We start from the raw sequence: 23,917 nt of genomic DNA on the forward strand, positions 1-23,917 counted from the left end.
TATATGTGCCTGGAATAAACAGTCCTTACCAAAACCAGCCCCACAAGGAAAGAACTCATGGCAGAGCATCCTTGGACAAGTCAGATCACCATCGTGGACCTCAGTCTCTTCATCTAAGTGGGGAGGACCAGGTGACGGTATAGTTCCCTTCGGGCTCTGGCATTCTGTGACTCGATTTCTTCAAACTGCTCCAGAAGAAAGAAGGGTTAGAGCTGGGTCCTGGGAGTAAACAAAGTGGAAGACAAGGCTGCCTATTGACACCAGTCCCTTGGGCTGATTCCAGGCTGAAATCCTTGCTCCCTGGCTCCGCTCAGCCTGCAGTCTCTCCCACCTCACACCGATCCTGTGACCCAGATAAGCCTACACCAAAGACGGATCGATGATGAGCAGCCCACCTTGCAGTGGGCCCAGATACTCTCCCCACCCCAGGACCACACCTGGAGCACCCAGGCTAGAAGGTAGAGCTAAGAGACCCTTCACCAATCCCAAATAAGGCTCCCTACCCTCCACAGGCACCTGGCTTCCCACATGGCCACACCCTAAGCAGGCATTTCCAGAATAAGAGAGTGCATGCAGATCCCAAAACACAGAGCACCACCAGATCCCGTAAGGGAAGCTCATTCACCGGGCCCCACCCACACCCTCCCTAGAGGGTAGGAACAAATTCCTGACAGCTGAGGACACAGAAGACTCCTAAAGATAAGAGTCCGTGTATGAGCAGAATAGTTTCAGGGCCAGGCTGGGAAGCCCAGGAATCAACCTCAAGATCACCTCCAGAAGCCCTTGGCTCTACTGAGCAACCCCCATCAAGGGGACAGAAACACAGAAAGCTGGCGTTGGCCCCAGACCTTAGAGATCATCTCCATGTGCTAATCCAGGCAAGGCATTTCCAACACCGCACTCCCCCCAACCCAGTCCTCTCATTTTATAGGTAAGGATCAGGTGTGGCTTATCCAGCATCACACAGCAGCCATAAGCAGCTCTAAAACCAGACCTCAGGTCTCCTGTGGCCCTGGTACCTGAGGCACAACTGCTGTCCTTGTTCCGAAGGGACAGAACAGGGTCCTCCCAGGCAGCTCTCTGGACTGATAGTTCAAAGAGGACAGTTTTTCCATATCTAGTCCTTTCCTAAATGCCACCCACCAGGGTCCCAACAGGAAGGGAGCAGGAGGCAGGTGGACCAGGGTCCTGCTGGGCCCCACATGCTGGGGAGCTGGGGGGTCTGAAGGTTCTGTCTGGTTCCATGCCCCCCCCCGGCTGTTATGGCTAAAGACAGCAGGCTGCTGACGTCCACCGCCGAAGAGAGAACCCTCAGTGCTGGGGCTGGAAGGTTTTATTTCCTTTGAGGCCCCCAAGCCCACATAAGAGGACCAGAAACTCCCTAAGATTTTCTGAAGTAGGGGCCGTAGCCAAATCCAACAAGGGCAGGGAACAGAAGGACGTGTCAGCATGGCCAGTACCTCAGGAGAGGAATCTGAAGTGGGCTGCTGGCCAAAAGAAGAAAACACACAGCTGGACTGCCTGCCAGGGAGCCGGGGAGGGGGGTGGGTGCGCTGGCTCCCGGCCACCCTGCTTCGGTCAGACACCTGGGAGGGGGTGTCGAGCAGCATGGCAGGGCTGAGGTCATCCTGAGCTTGGACCCCAGCTCAAGCATAACGCCAGCTTCCCCGGCCTCCTCTGGACTCCGGGGCACACTTCTGAGGCTGCAAGGCCAGCCTGGGCTCCCTCTGGGACCTCAATTCAGCCCCATCACCAAAGCGGCCCTTGATGCCTTGGACTATCGCCACCCAACACCTCAGCATCCGCCAGACATTTCCGGCTGGACTGTGGCTGCCCCACCCCCTCTAAGGCACCCACGGTCACCGCTCAGCATATCTAATATTTGGTGAGCACCTACTGTGTGCCAGCAGGAGGCTCCTGAGGAGTCGCCCTCGCAGGGTACAGGAGCACATCTCCCACCCCAGGTCCAGGCCCCCCCACCCCCCACAGAGAAAGAACGCAACTTCCCCTTATTTGGGGGGGAAGAGGGAGGAGGCACTAGGTACTAAATACCAGCAAAGTCACCATCTACATAAAGACCTCTAGGGCAGATTGCAAAAGTAGCCCCAATGCTTTCCCTTGCCTGTATCTATCTTCTTTGCGAGTAGCTTTGCAGTGCTCTCACACTTGTTAAAAATACAAATTCTCAGGCCCCACCCCAGACCTATATAAACCCTGAGGATGGGGTCCAGCATCTGTATTTTAAGCAGCCTTCTGGGTGATTCTGATGCACGGTCAAGTTTGAGAACCACCCTTCTAGGCTTCAAGGCTCTGAGATGAGGTGGCCTGAATGTGTCTGGATCCCGGTGGCACAGCCTTCCAGGAGCCCCCTACTAGGGAGGCTCCCACGAGACCCCCAGACCCACCTCCAATCATCCAAGGAGCCCCAAGTCATTCACAGATCAGTGATATCCCCTGAGAACCCTCCAAATGTCCTCAGGGCCAAGAGTTCCACAACAATGCCCAAAGCGACTCTGATGAGGACTGCCAAGAGGCTGCCAACTCGCCTGTCCTTTCCAGCTCCCTCCTGCCCATCCTCTACCCAGGCGCTAAGTGAGCGAGGCAAGGGCTGAGCGGCCAAGAGCCAGCAGACAAGGAAGAAAAGGCCAGAGCCAGGAAACCAGGCATGGACAGGGAGACATAACTGGAATCCCACTGGCTGCCCCCCGGCCCCGGCCAAGAAGGGCTCAGCTGTGGCTCCCCACCTCTGCCTCTTCCAAAACTCTATGTGCAGAGAACGACTGACTTCCAAATGTTGCAAGATACCACTGTGAGACATAAAATGCAAACTCATTTAGAAGCATTCCCAAATTCACAGTAGCTTTCTGTCATTACATATTTGCTTCATCAAGAAGCAATAAAAGGACAACTGCTATCCTGGGAGGAGAAAAACTGGCAAAGCAGTGAGCCCCTAAGAAGCTGACTCTTGGAGCCCCAGGAAGAGGGCAGCGGGCAAGGGTGTAGGTCCCCCCCCACCCAGGAAATGGGAGCCAGGTGCCAAAAACACATGTGGGAAGAAAGAAAAGAAGAAACTGAGGCTGGCTGCTTCTGCCCTCCCTCCTCAAATACCAGGGAGTCTCCGAACCCCGAGGGGGCTCATGGCAGCAGGTATAACACAGAGAGGCACCTGCAGCCTCCGGTCCCACCTGCCATCTGTAAGCCACTGTGCAACTCGGACAAGTCCCTCAAGTCCCAGCCCCTCTGGGCCTCAACTGTTGTCTCATCCACAAAACAGGGCGGAGCCAGGCCAGCCTCCACAGCTCCAGGCCACAGGAACCGTGTGAGCAGAAAGAACAGCATGTGAGCACGCTGCTACGTTGGGTATGACATCATTTATGTAGTTTTTTTTTTTAATGTTTATTTATTTTTGAGGGGGGGAGGGAGAGAGAGAGAGAGAGAGAGAGAGAGAGAGAGAGAGAGAGAGAATGAGCTGGGGAGGGGCAGAGAGAGGAGACACAGAATCCGAAGCAGGCTCCAAGCTGTCAGCACAGAGCCTGACGCGGGGCTCGAACTCACGGACGGCGAGATCATGACCTAAGCCGAAGTCGGACGCTCAACCGACTGAGCCACCCAGGTGCCCCCATTTATGTAGTTTTCAACAGGCACAAAGATACAGACAACTACACAGGCAGGAACTGTATAAACCAACGTTGAGGAAAGAAAACACCAAATGCGGGACAGCGGTTAATTCCAGTGAGGAAGGGAACAGCATTGGGGACAGGAACACCAGAACCCTACCTCTGCCTATAAGGCCTTTGTGAACTGGCCTCCAAAGCAGAAAACCTAGAAAAACAGCTGTAACCAACTGAGCCTTTGCAAACCTTTCTAAATTTCGTTACCTCCAGCTAAGCCATCGCATAAGGTGTTGCAAAGACTAAATGAATCAATATCTGGGAAACACTTAGAGTGTGCGTGGCCCACGGCACAGAACTGGGCTGGCACATGCTGGGGGTGGGTGCTCAGCTCCGCTTTCCCTGGGCCTGGGCCTGGGCCTAAGCTGGGGCCTTCCGAACCAGGGGCTTCCATGAAAAGGTAATCAGGGGCCGGTCCCGAGCCTGACCCCCCTGCGCCCGCTGTGGCCTTAATGCTTGTGCCAAGCACCCCTAGTAGAGGAGCTCCAGACAGGCCCACTGAACTGAAACCCCAGAGTGGCACTTCTTAATTTTTTGAAAGTTAATTATAGAATGAACCTCTCAATTAACTATAGCTTAAGACAAACAACAACCACAACAACAAAGTGGCTTTCACCTGAGACGAAAGTTTGGGGAAACATCTAAATTAAAAAGAGGCCTCCGGGCTTCATGCAGGCAAAGCTACCTCCCGACAGTCCCAGCCAGGATCCAGGATAAAGGGCAGGAAACCGGGGGTCTGGCCCCGCTTCCCCTGCTCCGGGAATGCAGGATTCATGAGCCGCCTCCTCCTGGTTCCCAGAGCCAAGCCTGGAAAAGCACTTCGGGTTCCTGGAAAGAAAGGCCTTTCCGAAAAACGGGGAGCTCTACTGGAAAGTGCCATTATGTATTATCTGGAGGATGTCTGCGGCGTTTGAAAGGGAGCCACTCCTCTGCCAAAGTCAAATCAGTGGCCAAAATCAACAAGGGGGCTTCTCAGAGCCAAAGAGGCACACACGTGTGCCTGCGCTCACACAGCCGGACAGACACTGCTGTCGGGACCACAGAACCTCCATAAAGTTGCACCCCCCTGCAGACGCTGCACTGGGGGGCAGGCGGGGACCCTATTTCCTGGTGTTGGCACTTAGAAGAAGTAAAAGCCCCACTTCCGTCTGTTCCCAAGCCACAGGCTGTGTGGCCATTCCCACGCTGGACACAAGAAGAAAAGAGAGTCTGGCTGGAACAAGCCCCCACCCACCCGAGCACAAGGCTTGCGGCCTGTCCTCCAAGATGCAAAGCCAAGTTCCATGAGGAGACCTGCCTGAAGCAGGCCACCCACCTTGACGTGCCCCCCCACCTCCTGTCGGTTCACCTACAGACGATCTGAAAATAGAGCTCAGCATCACTCCATTCTGTTCCCATCCGTTTATAATCAGCTTTACAGATGGCTTTTAAAAAATAAATCTTTGGGCCCATAAAAATGCTCCCCTGCAAGCCCCGGCCTGGCCTCAAATCACAGGCCTGTGACTGGGCTCGGAACAACCCCATAGTATCAACCACCAAGAAACAGGAAAAACAAGGTAGAGAGGAGGCAGCTTGTCAAAAGCTCCCTTCCCCCAAGGATCGCTTTTCCACCATCAGCTGAACCCCCTGGGGCCTCTGATTTAGACCCTGAGACGAAAGGTTCAACCCCGGGGGCCAGGAAGGACACTGTCCTACCCTCCGCGCCGTCCTCTGGCCTGGTCCACAGCGCGGAAAAGCCAGAACGGCTCACTCCCAACAACCTAAGCCTCGCCAACTTTCCCTCACCAACTTTTTACCAGCCTCAAGGCTTAAACAAGAACCTCCAACTTCACGTTCCATGTGCACAAGCTTTCAAAAGCAAAACAAACACCTCAGCTACCTGGTTCAAAGCCTGTTGTTCCCCTGGTGACCAAACAAAGGGAAGATGAACAGGTGAGGCTGAAGGAACAGAGGAGGGACATGGTTGAATCTGAAAGCAGGGAAGCCAGTCCCCAAAAGCTGGAGTCAGCTCTTACAGGGGCCACCAGGGACACCTAGGGCCCTCCAGGTTCAGGGGACCTGAGTGTATTCCCGTCAGTTATTCTTTAGATGTGTAGAAATACGACTAGAACGCTCCCCTACCTTTTCAACCGAGAAAAGTAACTTCAGAAAGGTCCTGCTCACCTGGCTTAGACTACAGACCCTCCAGTCAAAGACCTGGATTCAAAACCAACTCTACCCGTCCATTCAGGTTGCAGGGGAGACCCTGGTAAAGTCACTGAACCTTTCTGAGCCTTATTTGCCCTGTCTACAAAATGGGGAGAAGGCCTGACAAGTTTGCTCATCATGATTAACGAAGAGAAAACCACGTGTGAAAGCATAAATATTAAAAATCATGAATCATGGGGCGCCTGCCTGGCTCGGTGGGTACAGCGCATGACTCTTGTTCTTAGGGTCGTGAGTTTGAGCCCCACATTGGGGGTGGAGTTTATTTTTAAAACATCATGAATCATGTAATGAGTACTTGATTATATAGCACCTTTAATCGTTTCTTACGATTTCATTTATATAAGCCTTGTCCCTCAAAACATAAACTACGGAATAGCAAAAGGTTTGTCCGTTTCTAGTGAAGGGTCGAGTTCCAAGGTCAGTGTGCCTGGGTTCATGCATAACCTGGCTTACTAGCTGTTTGATCTTGGGCAAGACACTTGACCTCACTGAGTCTCAGTTTCCCTGTCTGCAAAAAGGAAAGTAACATTCCTTCCTCAAAGGGTTGACGGATGGAGGTAATCCAAACCATGCAACCCTCAAACAGTATGAACTATTATTATTTGGGGAACATTCTTACCAAATACTGGTTGGTTGGTACAAAACAGTTAATCTCCTTTCTAGTCGTCCTTCTCTCACCTTCTCTTTCCTTTCTGGGAGGTGGACAGTGTTGACATTATCTCCTATCATGGGTTTGGGAAATGCTTTAATTTTTTTTAGTGTTTTTATTATTTTTGAGACAGAGAGAGACAGAGCATGAGTAGAGAGAGAGAGGGTGACATAGAATCCGAAGCAGGCTCCAGGCTCCGAGCTGTCAGCACAGAGCCCGACGCGGGACTCGAACTCACGGACCGCGAGATCATGACCTGAGCTGAAGTCGGCTGCTCAACTGACAGAGCCACCCAGGCGCCCCAGGCAATGCTTTAAACCAAAACGTAAAGTTCCCCTTAAGGACCGAGGGTACCTTCATTCCCAGGCCCTTCTTGCTCTGCAGTCATTGAGCATGTTATGTCTCCAAGCTCAGGATTTTCGTCTATCAGGTGTGAGCATCCCACATCCCTTACAAGGCTGTTGTGAATGTTAAACGGGGCCCATCGACAGAACACATCTACCATACAAGCCACGTGCAACGGGGGCTTCTCTATGGTCCCCCCCCCCCCCTTGTGAGAGATGACAGGCCTGGACACGACCCCAAAACCTCTCAATAAAGAGCAGACACCAGCCCAAAAGTAGCCCGCTACAGCCAAGGACCAAGCAGGCAGTTTCCAGGGCAACAGCATCCTCTGCACCTACTCCGGATTTCCATCCCCAGCTGCTTTTAATTCTCTTCCCGCCTCTGTAGTGGGCTAAGTCACCTCTTCCCACTATTGCTAGGCAACCCTGAGCACAGTGCAGCTGCCTCCTGGGGGAGGACCGCGCCCCCCCCCCCCCCCACTTCTCGGGACTGGGGAAAGCTGCCCCACGTGGACCCCATTAACCCTGGGAATGGGAGAAGGTGAGAAGCACTCCCAGACCAACAGGGTCTATAGGTGCAGGTGCAGTGGGGACTCCACCTGGGGGAAATAAGGAAAGCCACCCCCTCGTTCCCCACCCCAGACTTCTACTTGCCTGGGCTTATCTGTGATCCATTCTTTTTAAAAAAAAATTTTTTTTTTGTTTCAAAGTTTATTTATTTTTGGGACAGAGAGAGACAGAGCATGAACGGGGGAGGGGCAGAGAGAGAGGGAGACACAGAATCGGAAACAGGCTCCAGGCTCTGAGCCATCAGCCCAGAGCCTGACGCGGGGCTCGAACTCGCAGACCGCGAGATCGTGACCTGGCTGAAGTCAGACGCTTAACCGACTGCGCCACCCAGGCGCCCCTGTGATCCATTCTTAAGCAGTCTCCAAGCACAGGGTCACATCAAGCTTTTTATGAAAGCTGCCCTCTTGATTAGTTACCTCTTCGGCGGCTCTCCCACTCACGCACCATGAACCTGGATCCCCGACCTTAGAGTAAACGGTCAGCAGGAGAGAACAGGTGGACAGACACGAATGAGGAAGAGGGACAAGGAGGCAGAGAGCACCAGAAGCTCCCGTGAGGTCCCTTAGCTTCGGAGGTGGGAGGACGGGTAATTGTCATTTTCTTCTCTGTATTACTTAGCATTTTCTGGGGCTTTTTAAATTAAATTTTTAAATTAAGATGGAATTATACCATAAAAGTCATCCGTTTGAGTGGGTTTTAGTATATTTAGATACATTTAGATTATATTTACATATATTTTAGTGTACACATATTTAGAGGAAGTTTTAGTTTACTTAGTATATAGTTTTTAGTGTATTCACAAGGCTGTGCCACCATCACCACTATCTAATTCCAGAATGTTTTCATCACTGGGTTTTGTTTTTTGTATATGTCTTCTCTGGTCAGTGTTCCAGACACGCAAGCATTTCTTTTATAAGCAGCAAAGTGGTGAGGAGGGAAATGCCGGAGCCCCAACTGCCCACCTCTCATGGGCTCTGTGATCTTGGAAGTTATGCAGCTGCTCTGAGCCAGCTCCCTCATCCGTAAAATGTGGATAAAGTGCCCACCTCACAGGACTAGACGTGCTAACACAACACAGAGTCCCTGACACAGTGCCCGATACTTAGCCTGTGCTCAGAAAAGGTGAACCACTATGGAGATCATGAGAAAAAGAATTTTTTTTTTTTAAGTACAGCTCTGCTCCCAGCTCCGGTCCCCGGGAAGATGACCGTACCCAGGCTATTGGGGACTGCCATCAGTTTTGCTTATTTGTCTGGGAGGGCTGAATGGGGCACCCAGAGTGGGTAGGCTGGAGTCATGACTATCGCCTAGGTGGCTCTGGGCATCACTACACCAGACCTAAGGGGCCCACTGTGTTGAGAATCTGCCAGATAATCCCCAGCCAGGACATGGGAGCAGGGGCTAGGCAAGGCGAGAAGACAGCATCTAACTAGCCCTCTCTGTAAATGTACCCCCTACCCACTGAGAAGGAAGGCTTCTGGGAGCTGGGACTTGATGCCTAACCTGGGACCCAGTGAGAAAACTTGATGGTTCAGAAGAAGGTGGCTGGCTCAGCTGGTGGAACATGCAACTCTTGATCTCAGGGTTGTGAGTTCGAACCCCATGCTGGGTATAGAGATTACTTTTTAAAAAAAAATTTTTTTTTCAACGTTTTTATTTATTTTTGGGACAGAGAGAGACAGAGCATGAATGGGGGAGGGGCAGAGAGAGAGGGAAACACAGAATCGGAAACAGGCTCCAGGCTCTGAGCCATCAGCCCAGAGCCCGACGCGGGGCTCGAACTCATGGACCGCGAGATCGTGACCTGGCTGAAGTCGGACGCTTAACCGACTGCGCCACCCAGGCGCCTCTAGAGATTACTTTTAAAAAATCTATTTAAAAAAAAAAAAAGAAAGGTGGGCTTCCAGGGTGACTCTGAGCCCTGGTTTGCTGGGTCTCCTGCCCCCACCGCTCCCAAGGTCCCCTGAGCTTCCATCAGGGCCAGGTTTGGGCAGGCAGTGGTGCTTAGCAGGATACCAGTGCCTCAGCAGTGAGACAAAACCCTGGGCTGAATCAAGAGTCCAATCAGGGGGCGCCTGGCTGGCTCAGTCAGTGGAGCATATGACTCTTAATCTCAGGGTTGTGAGTTCAAGCCCCACATTGGGTACAGAGATTATTTGAAAATAAAATCTTTAAGAAAAAAAAAAAAAAAAGGAGTCCAATCGGGCTGACCCAGAGTGGCCAGGACTAAGGAACTCAGCCATGACCCCTTTGGGGAGCTACAGACTAAACTGTCTAAACCAGCTGGTGGGCTCCAGGACCTCTTCAGGGTCATTGGTGAGTAACTGAGCCCAGCTCCCTGGGCTCTTGCAGAGCTGTGTGCCCAAGGAGCAAACACAAAGGGGAGAAAAGTAGGGCTGGTGGGGAAGGTGCCCTGAGACCACAGCCCCTTGGCTGCACATCCCGTCCTAGAAAAAGCTTGGGTAGGTTACACGTTGGGGCAGCTCAGGTGGGGTTAACTGGCTGGGACAGTCCCAACAACACCTGCACAGGTGTGGGGCTCTCGAGCTGTACAAAGAGACTGGCCTCTCAGAAAGGTGAGAGTTCAGCTCTGGGAGGGACAAAGCTGACCGGGAAAGAAGGACAAAGGATGAGAACAATGGGAGGGGGTGTTCCCTAGCCTGCAGCAGCTTACACATCATTGCCCTCTGGTCTGCCCTTCCAGCCTTCTCCTTTCTCCTACTGCCCTACCCTTCTTTACACACACACACACACACACACACACACGCACGCACGCACGCGCGCGCACGCATGCACACGCACGCACACACAGCCCAGATGTCAGGGAAAGGGGAGGCTTCCCAGCAGCACCTTCAAATCCTGCCCCACAGAGACCAGCACCGCATCTCTGGCCATTTGTGGCACTGCCCGGTGTGATTTCTACCCTTCCAGTTCCCTCTCCATCTAAACCGTGGGTTTTCCACGACCCCAGGTGGGTGGAGCATTGGATACCCAACAGGGATTCAACCAATGCTCACTGACTGAGTCTACCAAGAGAAATTACTGATGTTCTCACACTAAGAAGGGACTAGAAGGTAGACGAGCAGAGACATCGGCTCTTCTCTAGAGACACCCAGCAGCAGATCTCATGTCTCAGACCTGGGCCACCCCGCCCTGGTTCCAGACCCACAGGAGGCACCGGGTCTTGTGTGACAAGTCCTCAAGCCAGGCTTACGGTTTGTGGCCACTGGCCAGGCGCCCAGCCCCAGGCCTTCCTGGAGGAGGAAAGGGGAGACCCAAATCCCAACCACAAACAACAAACTACAAGACACCCCTTTGGTTTGACCTCTTCACACTTAAAACCGCCCCACAAGGAAGGGCCCGGGGGCCCAGGCCTCCTCCCACCCCACCCCCACTCCCCACAGCCTTAGCAGCCCCTTCTCAAGAAAAGAGCTTCAGGAAACAAGTTTGCTCCTTTTTCATTTGAAAAGGCTGGTGACCAGGGACCTTGCAGGAGCCTGCTAGCCTGTCACTCCTACAAGCCCATCTCCAGTGACCAACGGCTCCTGGAGATCTCATCATTCCTCAAAACTGGACAAGCTGGTTCTCAGGAAGCTCCAGGCCTTCTCACATCTGTCCCAGGGTAGGCTGGGTGGCAGCCAGAGACAGCTCCCTGGGGCAAAGCAGGGCTGGTAGGCTACCGGGAGGTTTGGGCAGGGCCTAAAGAATGCCCTCAGCTATTTGACTGTAGGGCCTGAAGACACTCTAGGCTTTATTTTAGTTTAGTTTAGTGTATTTCCTTTATTTTAGTTTAGTGTATTTTTTAAGTTTACCTATTTATTTTGAGAGAGACAGCAAGCGTGGCCGGGGAGGGGCAGAGAGAGGGAGAGAGAGAACCCCAAGCAGGCCCCACGCTGTCAGCGCAGAGCCCAACTCCGGGCTCAAACTCATGAAACGTGAGATCATCACCTGAGCTGAAATCAAGAGTCAGTCGCTTAACCGACTGAGCCACCCAGGGGCCCCCAGGCTGTCTCCTTTAGAAGACACTCATACTTTGAGGTCATTTTACCTGTACTGTGACCAACTTACAAAGCTTTTGAGCACGTCACATTCATTTGTTTCTCCTGGATACCCAAAATGTAGGCAAAGGGTAAGCAAGGGATTCTACACCATTCTATAGTGAAGGGACTGAGCAATCAGAAGGGTCAAGTGACAGCGAATGAGCCAGAGATGACGTCAGGGTCCGAGGTCAAGGAGAACACAACTCCATACACTCCTAGCCAACTAGAAGTGGGCTCCTTCTAAGATGGGTTTATATACTACACCTTATCTCAAAGAATACAGGGTAAAGGCCACAGAAACTCTGGCTCCTCAAAATAGTTAACATGCATTTTTATTGAGCACGCGCTGTCAGGTGCTGTATTAAATTCCCTACACACATTACTTGGTTTAAACCTCCACTCAACTAAGTCAGGCAGGAGCGATTATTAGACTCATTTCCCCATTGGCATCATCAGGCACAGAGCAGGTAAGTGATCCCCCGAGGATCACATAGGTAGTCAGTGGACGGGCTGAGATTTGAACCCAGTGTGCCCAGAGCATGTCTAGATACAGCCCCAGGATGAGGCCAATTATTTATTCAGTGTTATTTCTTGACCACCTACAGGCCTAACCCCGCAGGAGGCACTAGGGATTCAGCAGAGAACAGGACAGGCTGAGTGCTGGGCCCATGGCCACGGGCACGGAGTGAAGCAGGCAGGAGAGCACAACAGCGAGGGGTAGGATGATGGGAACAAGAGCCAATTCTCTCCTCCTGGACATTTTACTTCCACCAGGCATCAGTTTGGTTTTTGCAGTCCTAACCTCCAAGGCAGGTGGATGTCCTGTTCCTCCCCATGTAAACCCCTCCAAAACAGGCCTCCCCTCTCTACAGGCCTCCACCTTCATCAGTGGCCTTGGCTAGCTCCTGTGATGGTCCTGCAGACCAGCAGTGAGTACAAACGAGGTGGTACAGGGCCACCTGGGTGGCTCAGTCGGTTTGGCGGCCGACTTCAGCTCAGGTCACGATCTCGCGGTCTGTGAGTTCGGGCCCTGCGTTGCGCTCTGTGCTGACAGCTCAGAGCCTGGAGCCTGCTTCTAGTTCTGTGTCTCCCTCTCATTCTGCCCCTGCTTATTCTCTCTCTCTCAAAAATAATACACATTGAAAAAACATTTAAAACAAAAAACAAAAAACAAGGTGGTACATATTCCTGTGACCTGGAATGATGTGGGTACAGACTCTGGAGCAGGAACTATTTACAACCACCTTCATTTACCTGCCAGGTGAATGTTTCTGTTTCAACACCATTAGCTCAACAAATATTGATTAAGTTACATATGTTAAAAAAAAAAAACAAAAAAAAAAAAAAAAAAAACAGGACTGGCACCTGTGGAAATCCACATTAAACCAGAGCCTCCAAGATTTAAGAGAGAAAATAAAATTTAACAACCAAAAGCTGCCATTTTACAAATCTTCGTCAACCCAGCAGGTGGGGGTATTAGCTCCTTTTTATGAATAAGGAATCGGAGGCTGAGAGGTTACAGTAACTTGCCCAAGGTCACAAGCCTGAAAGTGTAGAGCCAGGATGCTACTCAAAGTCCATGCTCTTTCCAGCTTGCCTGGCATCCAGCAGGCCTCGCATGAGGGTGTGGGTGAGGGAAAAAACTGGGGGCTACGGTCATCTCGAAAAGACGGGCGTTCAGACCTGCCACCTTCTAAAAGGTGGCTTTAGAGCTCAGCCTCAAAGGTCAGGAAGATTGTGAAAGCCAGCAAACTCCCTAATCCACTGCATTTTATGTCTGGAGGCAGGGAGTCAAGCCCCAGGAACGCTGCAAGAAAGCATTCTTTGAAGAAGGGACAAGCCACGGCCAACCAATGCAGGTTTTTGAGTCATGCCTCCTGCCTGCACAGACTTCTACCTGCATCTGCATCAGGCCTAACCATTCACCAAGGAAGTGCTTCCTACCACATCACTTAATCTGATGCCCGTAAGAGCCCTGGGGATCGGCAGGGCAGGGCAGGGCAGGGCAGGACGGGAATGTGGCCCGTTTACCGAGGAGGAAACAGATCGGAAGCACCTGTCTGTACCATTCAGCGCTCTATCCTCAGCCCTTGGAACTGGGCCTGACAGAGTAGCTGCTCAAAGTTATGTGTTGAATAGTCTAATAAAAGCTCAGAGAAGTGAAACGACTGGGCCAAAGTCTCTCTTGTTGTGAACACACCAGGGCTAAAAACAGGCCCTTCTGCCTCCCACCCAGAGGCCTTCGTATCCTACCGCACTGGGTCCTCCCACCCACCCACCCACATACACTCACTCTGCTGCCTCCATCTGCAATGGTCAGCCTCCTCTGTCCACCTGTCTGCTCTGATCCCACTCAACTCTGACCTCCCACGATCAGCAGGGAGGCTGTCAAAAGCAGCCAGTTACTTCAGATCCGATCCCCCACACCTAAAACCACTTCCTTATATACCTACCACCCCGCTGAAAACGAGGTGAAATTTTCAGACAAGTTCACCGCGGCCCATGCAAGGTAACAGAATCGATGGCAGGCCAAAAAAAAACCCTTGGATTTTCAAAGTGAGGCCCAGAGTTTGTGCCACGCCCCCCCGACCCCCACCCCATCAACCCACCAAAGCACGGGTTGACTCCCCTTGGTCCAGAGATCCTTGTAGGCTCTGGATGCCAAGCCCAGCTTTCCTGCCTTCCTCGCCACCAAGGGACAAGTGAGGGGAAGCTTCCTGCCCCTGACATGGCTGCATTCCAGTCCCAACATGCACCATTTGGGCCTCGGGGCTGGTCACTTCTCCCTCTGCCCCTCATTTCCTCAACCTCAGGTGTGCCAGGCTCACATCAGCCAGAGCCAGCTCTTAGAACTGTTGAGTCTGCCCTCCAGATAACCACATTTCCCAGATGACCCTGATCCCACCTGGCTACCCAGAGGCCTGGTGCACACCCCCACCACCCTGATCAGGGGTTTGTGAGTCTGTATGTGTGTACATACACACAAATAGAAACAATACAATTTTCCTCCCCAACTATATCTAATGTATTCATTCATTCGATACCAGGGAATACTGTGAGCAGGTCCAGTGGCAACGCTGAGGAGACAGGAATTTCTGCCCCCCAGGAACTTCATCCCACAGTCCTGTCACTCCTGCCCCAACTAGGCATACAGTAGGTGCTCAGTAAACAGGAATGTCTCTTCTACTCCCATGGAAGATCCCAAGACATCCACCTCCCTACTCCCTACCCCTCCTGTCCAATTTAAAATCTAGTCTCATGAAGGCCTCACCCTGAAATTTAAAAAGGGTCCCCTGCCTTGGCCTCTTGATAATCTCCAAATTACCACTCCATTTCTCAGCCCGAATGCCGAGGAAATAAGCCCCCAGAGTGGGGGGCTGTCACAGCCTCTCCCCGCAGCTCCCCCTGGGGGGCCAACAGGAAGAGGGGGAGGGGTGTTTAAGCAACTGCCACACTGCAAATAAGTCAGCTGGAAGCCGGGGACCTTCTGCCGTTGCCCTATAGGGTTGGGCCCAGCAGAAGCCTCGGCTTGGGTCTCAGGTCGCCGGGCTTTGAGGAAGCCCTTTGTGCGTGTGTTTTAAATTACCTCTGCTTGTCTGATGAAGTGAGTAAAAAGGGCGCCGATTCAGGGCTTAGGATTCCTGAGTGAGCTAATACAGGATGCCTTTGGCTGAAAAAAAAAAACTTCAGTCGGCTCCCTAAACTCCCCCCCTTTTAAGTTTAAAAAAGGGAATGAATGTTACCATTTTTGGACATGAGCGTTCTCCCTCAAGCCCAGCCCTAACCGCACTATCCAAAGGGACGCGCCATCCTGTCCCCCCCATTCCCAGATCTGCGGGGGGGGGGGGGGGGGATGAAATGAGGAGGGACCGGATGGGAGCGGACAGCAGGGGAGGGGGGAGAGGAGGGTGTTCAGGGTACGTGGCCGCCTGGGGCAAGAGCTCACAGCGCGCGGGCAGGAAGCAGAGGCAGGGTTGGGGCACCCTCCTCCCCCTCCCCACAAGAGTGGTTTCTGACCTCTTCCTGCCGCCGGCCACTGTGCCCAGGTCCCATCGCCAGCTCTGAGCCCAGCCCCCGTGGAGGGTGCGCACCCGGCACACCTCGTCTGGGACTCTTGGGGAAGGTGGCTGAGCAGGGGTTCCCCATTGACTGACCCCAAATATCTCAGTAAACAACCTCTTGCCCTGGAGCCCTTCAACTCAGATCAAGTTGCCCAAATTCGCCTTCTCCCGAGAATAAGCGGGGGTCGGACTGGCAGGACGCAGACGCAAAACCCCCATCTCCGCCGGCAGCTGAGTTAAGCAATAAAACGGTTGGTCGTCCTGACCCCGCCCCCACAGGGCCAGCTGGAGAACCCGCTTATGCCCCCCCAGTTTCCTCAGCCCCAACCCACTCCAGCAGGTCCACCTCCAGGCAGACCCGGAGGCGGCTGCCAACCCCTGCGGCGCCCGCTTTCCCCTCGGCCTGCGGGCTGGGGTTGGGAGGTGCAGAGTCCCGTGCAGCTCGCCTCCTGCAGGTACGGAGCCCAGGGTGGCCCAGGAAGCGCGCTGCCACCGCACGCCAGATGGAGAGGCGGCCAGGGGGCGGGGAAGTGAAGGGAAAATCGATCCGGAGCAAGCAGCCACCGCGCCACGGCTCAGCCCCAGCCTCCCAAGCACCGCCCTCCACCCCCTGCCCACGCGGGGACGGTGCGGCTGCAGCCGGGTGGCCTGAATCGCGGACCCCAAGGCGACCTGCCCGCCGGCGGCCCCACCTCCCCGCGCTCGGGCTCCGGCGTTCGCGGGCTCTGGGAAAGGGGCTCTCCCGCTTCCGCCCGCGCCTGTAACCCAACACCCCACCTCGCGGCGGCCGCGCATCCCCCGCCCCCGCTCGTGCGAGGCTGGAATCCGTTCCGAGCCGGGAGCGCGGCTAGCGGAGCGGGCCGGGCCGGGGTGCTACGGCGTGCTGGGGCTGCTGCTGACCTTTCTCTGCTGCTTCTCCCAGGCCGGGTCCAGGAGCAGGTCTCGATCCCAGTCCTCTTCGGGCTGCATGTAGTCGTTGGTTTGCTGGGAATCATAATGGTCCATGATGGTGCGCGCGTGCTACAAGCTGGATTTCTTCCTCCACCTTCTCTCGGGGCGGCGGTGGCGGCTGCTGCTCCTGCCCCGGCGTGGGGAGGGAGTCGGGCCGTACTGGGCTGGGCTGGCGGGGCCGGGCTCGCTCCCCTGCGCCCGGTTCCGCCGCGGCGCTGCTCGCGGTAGCTGCTGCTGGCGGCGGTGGCGGCGGCCGGCTGCTGGAGCTCGCGGACTGCCTGCCTGGGACCTAATCTCCACGCACAGTGAGCGAGGCGGACACACTCGCGCTGCGGGAGCAGAGGCGGGCGGGGGCGGGGGGAAGGGGCAGAGCCCTCCCGAGGTTCTCCATTGGCCAGGCCGAGTTGCCCAAACTTCCCCCCATCGCCTTTCATTGGGAATTCCTGGCATCCGTCAGCCGGGCCGCGGCGCATATAGGTGGACTGGGCGGCCCCCTCCCGGCGCGCACGCCCCCGCCCACTCCCCGGGTTCCCACTCCCCCGCCGCTCATGTGACACCGGCTTAAGCCGAACGGGACCGAAGCCGGGGGACGCCTCCCCGAGCTGTGGGACCGAGCGGCAGCGCGCCCCGGAGCCCCAGTCGCCGCCTGGGACTGGACACGCTCCCCGCCCGCGGGAAGGCGGCGAACTCCGGCGCGCCGGCCTTACTGCTCCCCCGACGCGCTCCAAACCCCAGGCGGCCCGCGGCTGGAGAAGGGACGCGAGGAAACCCGGAAAGCGTTTCATTTCTCCTTCCCGGGGTCCGGAGAGGTCAGCACCCAAGGAAAGGGGGCAGGGAATGCTGGAATGGAAAGGAATTTCCCGGGAATTTCTTGACCATCCCACCCGGCCCCGCCCGTCGCGACCGGGCAGACCCCTGCCCTACGAGAGAGAGCCCGTATCTTGCCACTGAATGGCACTCGGGAGCCTCAGAGCTTTCCCGCCTCGCCACCGGCTCCTTTCTGGCCCGACCTCGGTCTCAGGGGACCGCTCTGCCTAGGGGCTTCCCGGGCAGCGCCTACGTCCCCCAACTTTCTGGGATCCGCTGTCGTTCCCCGCGGGCGGACGGGCCGGATCTACCCTCGTATACATCTGGGCAGCACCCTGAAAACTGGGACGGAGGGCCCTGAGTGGTTTACCCACTCCACGCCCCGCCCCCAACACACACACCTGACAAATGGGGAGACCGAGGCTCAAAGAGTTGGGTTCGAAAAGGGATTTAGCAGGTTTTCAGGACTCCACAGACTGACCTGTAACCTTAGGCCTGATAAACAAAGCCTTATTGTTATTGGAGGAAGAAAGAGGGCGGGATTGGCTAAACACCTCTCACTTCTTGGTGCCTGCCTGGGCTTCCTTCCCCAGGCCTAGTAAGGAGGGCCTAAACACACTGCCCCAGCTGTGACAGATACTGGGAAGAGGCAGCCCTGACCTCCTAGTGGGTTCCTCTGAGGGATCCCAGACCGAAGAACAGTAGGAGCAAGCAGACCTCCGACAGGTCATGGGCATGGTGGGGCTTTTATATTGGTGCCCTGAGGATTAGCTGAGCCAACTCAGGGACTCCAGCGTGTCACCCCAGAGGGGAGTGAAGGAGTTAGAAGAGTGCATTGCCAGGTAGGGCCATGAATTAGGATACGTGAGAGGCCACAGAGGGAAAAGGTGAAGTGCCTCCGACTCTCAGAACAGCTAGCTGATGCTGCTGTAAGCCGCTATCTGTTGTGCTGTCACTCCCTGTATCATTAGTCAACCTCACGTTTCTGCAAGTGTTACCGGTCAGCGGCCAGCACTGTGCCTGCCACCAGCCCCTGGCTGAGGAAGCACTGCCTCTGAGCCAGAGAGGGTAGATTTATAGACTATTTTATAACCATTTCTGAACTATGGCTCTAAACCTAACATAGAGGATAATATCGTGCTGTAGCCATCCATTCACTCAATAAATATTTGCTGAGCACCGTCTGTGTGTCAGGGGATGTGCTAGATGTTATGTATATACAGATGAAAAAGACACAATTCCTTCCCCATGCAGCCCAGCCGAGACAGATACAGAAACAAAAATATACTGCAAGGAGACAGCTCTGACCACTGAGCCCAGCAGGGGAAGGGAGGCTCCAGGTGGAACTTTTTGGAGTAGGTGAAATTCAAGGGAGCCTTGAAAACAAGAGTCAGCCAGATGAAGAGTGTGGGAGGTTATTCCAGGCAGAAGGAGCGGTGTGAGTTAGTACATGGGGGCAGGAAACTGCAGGGTATAAAAGGAATGCCTAACATTTCACTGCGGCTAGACTAGAAATCCAAGGCCAGGAGGGGCAAGAGATGGGGCTGTGGAGATGGGCAGCGGCCAGACCACGCAGGCCCGGTGCACCGTGTGAAGTGTGGATCTGAGGGGAATGAGGCTGTACAGAAGCTTTGAGAACCAGGTGCAAAGCAATTGCAATAATCCGGGTAGGAATGGCCCCTTAGTCCATTTGGGCCGCTGTAACAGAATCCTGTAGACTGGGTGGCTTCGACAAGAATGTTTATTTCTCAGGGTTCTGGAGGCTGGGAAGTCCAAGGTCAGATTCGGTGTGGTGAGAGCCCACATCCTGGCTCCTAGACAGCCATCTTCTGTGTCCTCATGTGGTGGTAGGAGCTCTGCCCTCATGACACCCACTCATCCTCCTAATACCGTCGCTCTGGGGGGTGGGGGGGCAGGATTTCAACATGTGAATTTGGGCGGGACATGAACTTCAGTCTCTTGCAAATGGAGAAGCGTGGATAGACGAGAAATACCTAGAAAATGAAACTGAGCGGCCTCAGAGTTTCAGTGTGAGAACAGAGGAGTCTTTGTTGCTCTCGACCAATGTCCCATATGGAATAGACCATGCAATTTATCTATATTATCTTAGGTAAGTTCTATGAGATGAGGGCTGTCTCTGCTTACAGAGAAAACCAACCAAAGCTCAGTGAGGTAGCTAACTAGCCCCATATACACGTAACACACATCCATGTGACACCTAAACCCATGCTTTGGCCCCAGTGTTTCTCAACCCTAGGATAGTTTGACACCCTCCTTCCCAGGGGATATTTGGCAATATCTGGAGACACTTTCTAGTTGTCACAACTGGCGGGTCCCTACTGGCATGCAGTGGACAGAAGCTAAACATCTGTTAACAAGCAGGACAGGACAGTCTCCCCACAACAAAGAATGATCCAGCCCAAAATATCAACAGTACTAGGGTTGAGAACCCCTGCCTTAATTATTGGTTTCTAGTTTGGACAAAGAATTTCAGATTTGGGAATGGAATCCTGGATTGAACGCATGGAGCTTGAAGGGCTCAGAGAATGTTCAGATTCGGTGGTCCGGCAAGCAGGTGACCGCATGGCCCTGACCTCAGAGGAAACAGACCTGAGAGTCATCTGTGTACAGGTGGTATTGACCCCATGTGACCACCCATGAAAAATAACGAATGCCTAAGCGGGACTGGGAAGGGACCACGGCTGAACCAGGAGAAGCAGCACTTGGAAGGAAGTATAAAGAACAAGGTCCCCTGATGGAGACAGAGAGGAAGGGGTCAGCAGGAACACAGAGAGCCTGGCCCACTCTGTGTCATAAAAGTCAAAGTTGCGAAATTTCAAAGTGAGGGGAGTCAGCAACATCAGATATATCAGGAAAATAAGGCTTAACGAAGTATTCTTTGCATGTGATCATTGAAAATTCACTGGTGTCCTTTGCCTGTGGAATTTCAATAATGTGGCCAAAGCTGTGACTTTAAGAGACACTATCCAGGAATAAAGGACAACAGTGAATATAGAAGTCCCAGACAGGGGTCCAAAGGAGGAATTTTTTTCTTTGAATAGGAGAAACTTGAGGAAGGATTCCGTTGAGAGGAAAGAACTGAAAAGGCAAGCAAGTGAAAGGTGAGAGGTGGCACAGTTTTGAGGAGACAAGACCGTGTGGGTTCAAGGGTGCAGGCTGAAAAGATGGGCCCATAAAAAGGGCAAAGGGGGTGTGCCTGTCTGGCTCAGTCAGTAGACCATATGACTCTTGATCTTGGGGTTATGAGCTCAAGCCCCACATTGGGAGGACAGATTACTTAAAACTAAAGTCTTGGGGCACCTGGGTGGCTCAGTTGGTTAAGCGCCCGACTTCAGCTCAGGTCATGATCTCGCAGTTTGTGAGTTTGAGCCCCGCGTTGGGCTCTGTGCTGATGGCTCAGAGCCTGGAGCCTGCTTCAGATTCTGTGTCTCCCTCTCTCTCTGCCCCTCCCCTGCTCATTCTCTCTCTCTCTCTCTCTCTCTCTCTCTCTCTCCCTCCCTCCCTCCCTCCCTCCCTCCCTCTCTCTCTCTCTCTCTCAAAAATGAATACACATTACAATTTTTTTAAATAAAATCTTTAAAAAAAAAAAGAGGAAAAGGCCCTGGTGCTCTGAGTAGGGGGGTGGGGGATGAGGATGGGCGAGGGTGTCCAGAAGTGAATCTCAAGAGGGTACGGGAGTGGGTTGAAGCAATAACTGATGCTCTTGGTCTTCTCAATAGGGAAGAGGCCCTGCAGGATGGACTGAAGGTGTGGAATTGACCGGTCTTTCCATCCAGGACTCACTGGTGGCCATCACACTGTGATACTAGTTCCATATAACGCTATCTCCCACAGAGAAAACAGAATTACTAAACATGCTGATTTTTTACAGATACTAAGGTATATGCGTGTTTCTAACATCCATTCTTTTCCTTCAGTCAGGGTATAATGTACAGTAAAATGCATTCCCCAAGGGTGCTAATCTTCAGCATACAGCTCAGCGAAATGTCTCCTGGGTCTACACCCATGAAACTACTACCCAGCTCGAGATAAAACATTCTCAGCACCTCAGGTTTTCTCATGCCCCTTCCCAATCTATACTCCTGATCCACGTAGGAAGCCATTATTCTGACTTCCTACCGCCAGTGATTGTTCTCACTGGTTTTTGCACTTCATATACATGGAATCATACAGTGTGTATGCTTTGGTTTCTGGATTTTTCACGCGATTTCATGTCTATGAGATTTGTGTGTGTGTGTGTTGTATATTGTATCCATAGCTCGTTTGTTTTTGTTTTTTTCTGGTTTTGCTGTGTAGTATTTCACTGTATAAGTATATCCCAAGTAATGTATCCACTCTCTTGTTGACGGGCACTTGCCTCGTTTATAGTTTGGAGCTACCATACGTAAGTGCCATGAACATTTCTATGTGTGTTTTTGGTGACCATATGCATTCATTCTCTTGGGTATACACCTAGGAATGGATTGGGTCATAGGGTGGGTCTATATTTCATTGTAGTAGCTATTGCCAAAACACTTTTTCAAATTGACGGTAACAGTTGACTTTCCAGCAGCAAGGTCTGAGGAATTCAGTCATTCCACATCCTCTGACTACAAGCTATTGTCAATTTTTGTTTTAATTTTAGCCATTATGGTGGGTGAAGAGTGGTCTCTTTTTATGGGTTTAATCTTGCCATAGGCTTATCAACCTTTTGAATAAAAAACTTCCATTCTTGCTGCCATTAATAGCAATTGATTCTTAATGTATTAGCTCCTTGAGATAAGGAGACAATGGCATGTGTATTGTATCGATTTCACCAAATTTAATTCATTCAACAAATATTTAGCAAGCAATTGCTCTATGCCCTGCACCATGCTGGAGAATAAAGATGCACGAATGGTCATGTCCCTCTTAGAATAGACAGTAGATGCTTAATAAATATTCCATGAATAATTGTTTTTCGAGGCTATTCAGCCCTGGTAGGAGCTGTTTTGTTTTGGACTTGTTTTGGTGGGAAGCCATGGCCATTTCATGTGACTTTTCAATTAAAAGTTTAAGAAAAAAAACAGATTTTTTTTTGAGAGAGAGAGAGAGAGAATGGGAGAGAGAGAGAGAGAGAGAGAGAGAGAGAGAGAGAGCGAGCAGGGGAGGGGCAAAGGGAGAGAAAGAATCCCAAGCAGGCTCCTTGCTGTCAGCCTAGAGCCCGACTCGGGGCTCAAACTCACCAACCGTGAGATCATGACCTGAGCCCAAATCAAAAGTTGGACGCTTAACCAACTAAGTCACCAGGTGCCCCCCAAAAAGCTCTTTAAAAACAAAACAAAATCCCTGGGGTCATGTGGGCAGCCAAAATGGAGTGAGGTAAGATCATGAAGGAAAATTGGAGGATTTATCTGGGAAGCAGTCCTGACTCCTCTCTTTCCAGAGGCTCAGCCTCTTTTACCCCTTTTCCATTCATTCTCTGCATTTCTCTAGGTGCGATGACAAAGGAACCGAGATCGAGGGCAGAATTCTTGCCATTCTTGCCATTCACTGCCATGGCCAGTGGCCATGAACTGAGGCTCAAGAAGTTTGCTCAAGTCATGGCAGGGCAGACAACATTGATGTCCCTTCAGGCACCAGTCAGGCCTTTCCCTGGATGGGAGATCTCCTGACTCAGCAGCAACAGGCTCTGAGACTAGCCGAATCCACCACCAGCACTGCAGACAACTGTTTCTGCCCCAATCTAGTCGGTAATGAGTCACCCAGAAAGCCATAAGTGCTTTGCTATTGAAAGAACCTAGGTCTGGAGTAGATGACCCAATTTCCTTGGAAAGAAGAAATCATGTCTATGAGTTCTGGGAGTACTTATTAGGCACCTACTCTGTGCCAGGCAGAATTCTAGGAGACCCACAGAAGAGCCCTATTCCTCCCAAACCTTCTGGACTAGCTGCGGCCAAACAATGGGCTTCCGCCTCTAGAATTCATCATCCAAGAATCCATCAGATACTTACTGACAGGCTGAGAGAATAGAAACGAATTGGACTGCCACGTGAGGTGACATAAACAATGTAGAGTACCAGCCCAGTGCCTGACATGCACCAGGCCACCTAGATGCTCAGCAGTTTCTTTTTCTTACCCCACTATGTGTCATTCATTGGCCATGCAAGTCCCCATGAGGAAACACAAAAAAAGCAGCATCTGCAAGATTCTGGAAAGTAAAAGCTCTGTGGACCTCCCAGCCCAGAGTTCCGGGGATTTCCTTCAGCGTGTCCCAAATCTCTAACCTTACACCCTAATGGCCACGGGTTCCTTATTGGCTCTTCCTAAGAGAACTAAGGACAGTAGTATTTGCAGAAGGCTAAAAGGAGGGAGGGAACTCACCATGGTTTCTTGGGTTCCTGGCTCCATAGGTCAGAGATCTCAGTTGCATTGCCGGTCCCAACAGCAGTCTAATTTATGCACGCCTTTGTCACTGAGTTCCCATAGACACCATTTATGGTTGTCTCTCTAATATACATCATATATTATAGCATTCTCTATTGTGCTTCTTTGTCCCCATGTTATTTCCTATTGTCACACTGTGGTTTCATCCCTCTTCCTTCCCCCACACAGGGCCTAGAACACCATAGGTGCT

At 52.6% G+C, this 23,917-nt stretch overlaps 1 protein-coding gene and 1 long non-coding RNA gene across 4 annotated transcripts in view; one reads left to right on the forward strand and one right to left on the reverse strand.

Moving 5' to 3' along the window:
* Nucleotides 1-16,962, reverse strand: part of ACTN1 (actinin alpha 1) — a 101,251-nt gene extending 84,289 nt beyond the window's left edge. The window contains exon 1 of one of the 3 annotated variants that reach the window (XM_043554369.1): nucleotides 16,444-16,962. In XM_043554369.1, coding sequence (XP_043410304.1) covers nucleotides 16,444-16,548 — 105 coding nt within the window. In that variant the 5' untranslated portion in view covers nucleotides 16,549-16,962. The remainder of the gene's footprint in view (nucleotides 1-16,443) is intronic. The other 2 variants (XM_043554367.1, XM_043554370.1) reach the window with 2 other exon arrangements.
* A 228-nt stretch (nucleotides 16,963-17,190) lies between these two features.
* Nucleotides 17,191-23,812, forward strand: LOC122467779. Its single transcript, XR_006293060.1, has 3 exons — nucleotides 17,191-17,303; nucleotides 21,042-21,201; nucleotides 22,777-23,812. It is a non-coding gene; the product is annotated as an uncharacterized LOC122467779 (long non-coding RNA).
* Nucleotides 23,813-23,917: the final 105 nt, after the last annotated feature.

Source organism: Prionailurus bengalensis, chromosome B3, assembly GCF_016509475.1.
Source record: "Prionailurus bengalensis isolate Pbe53 chromosome B3, Fcat_Pben_1.1_paternal_pri, whole genome shotgun sequence".
NCBI lineage: Eukaryota > Metazoa > Chordata > Mammalia > Carnivora > Felidae > Prionailurus > Prionailurus bengalensis.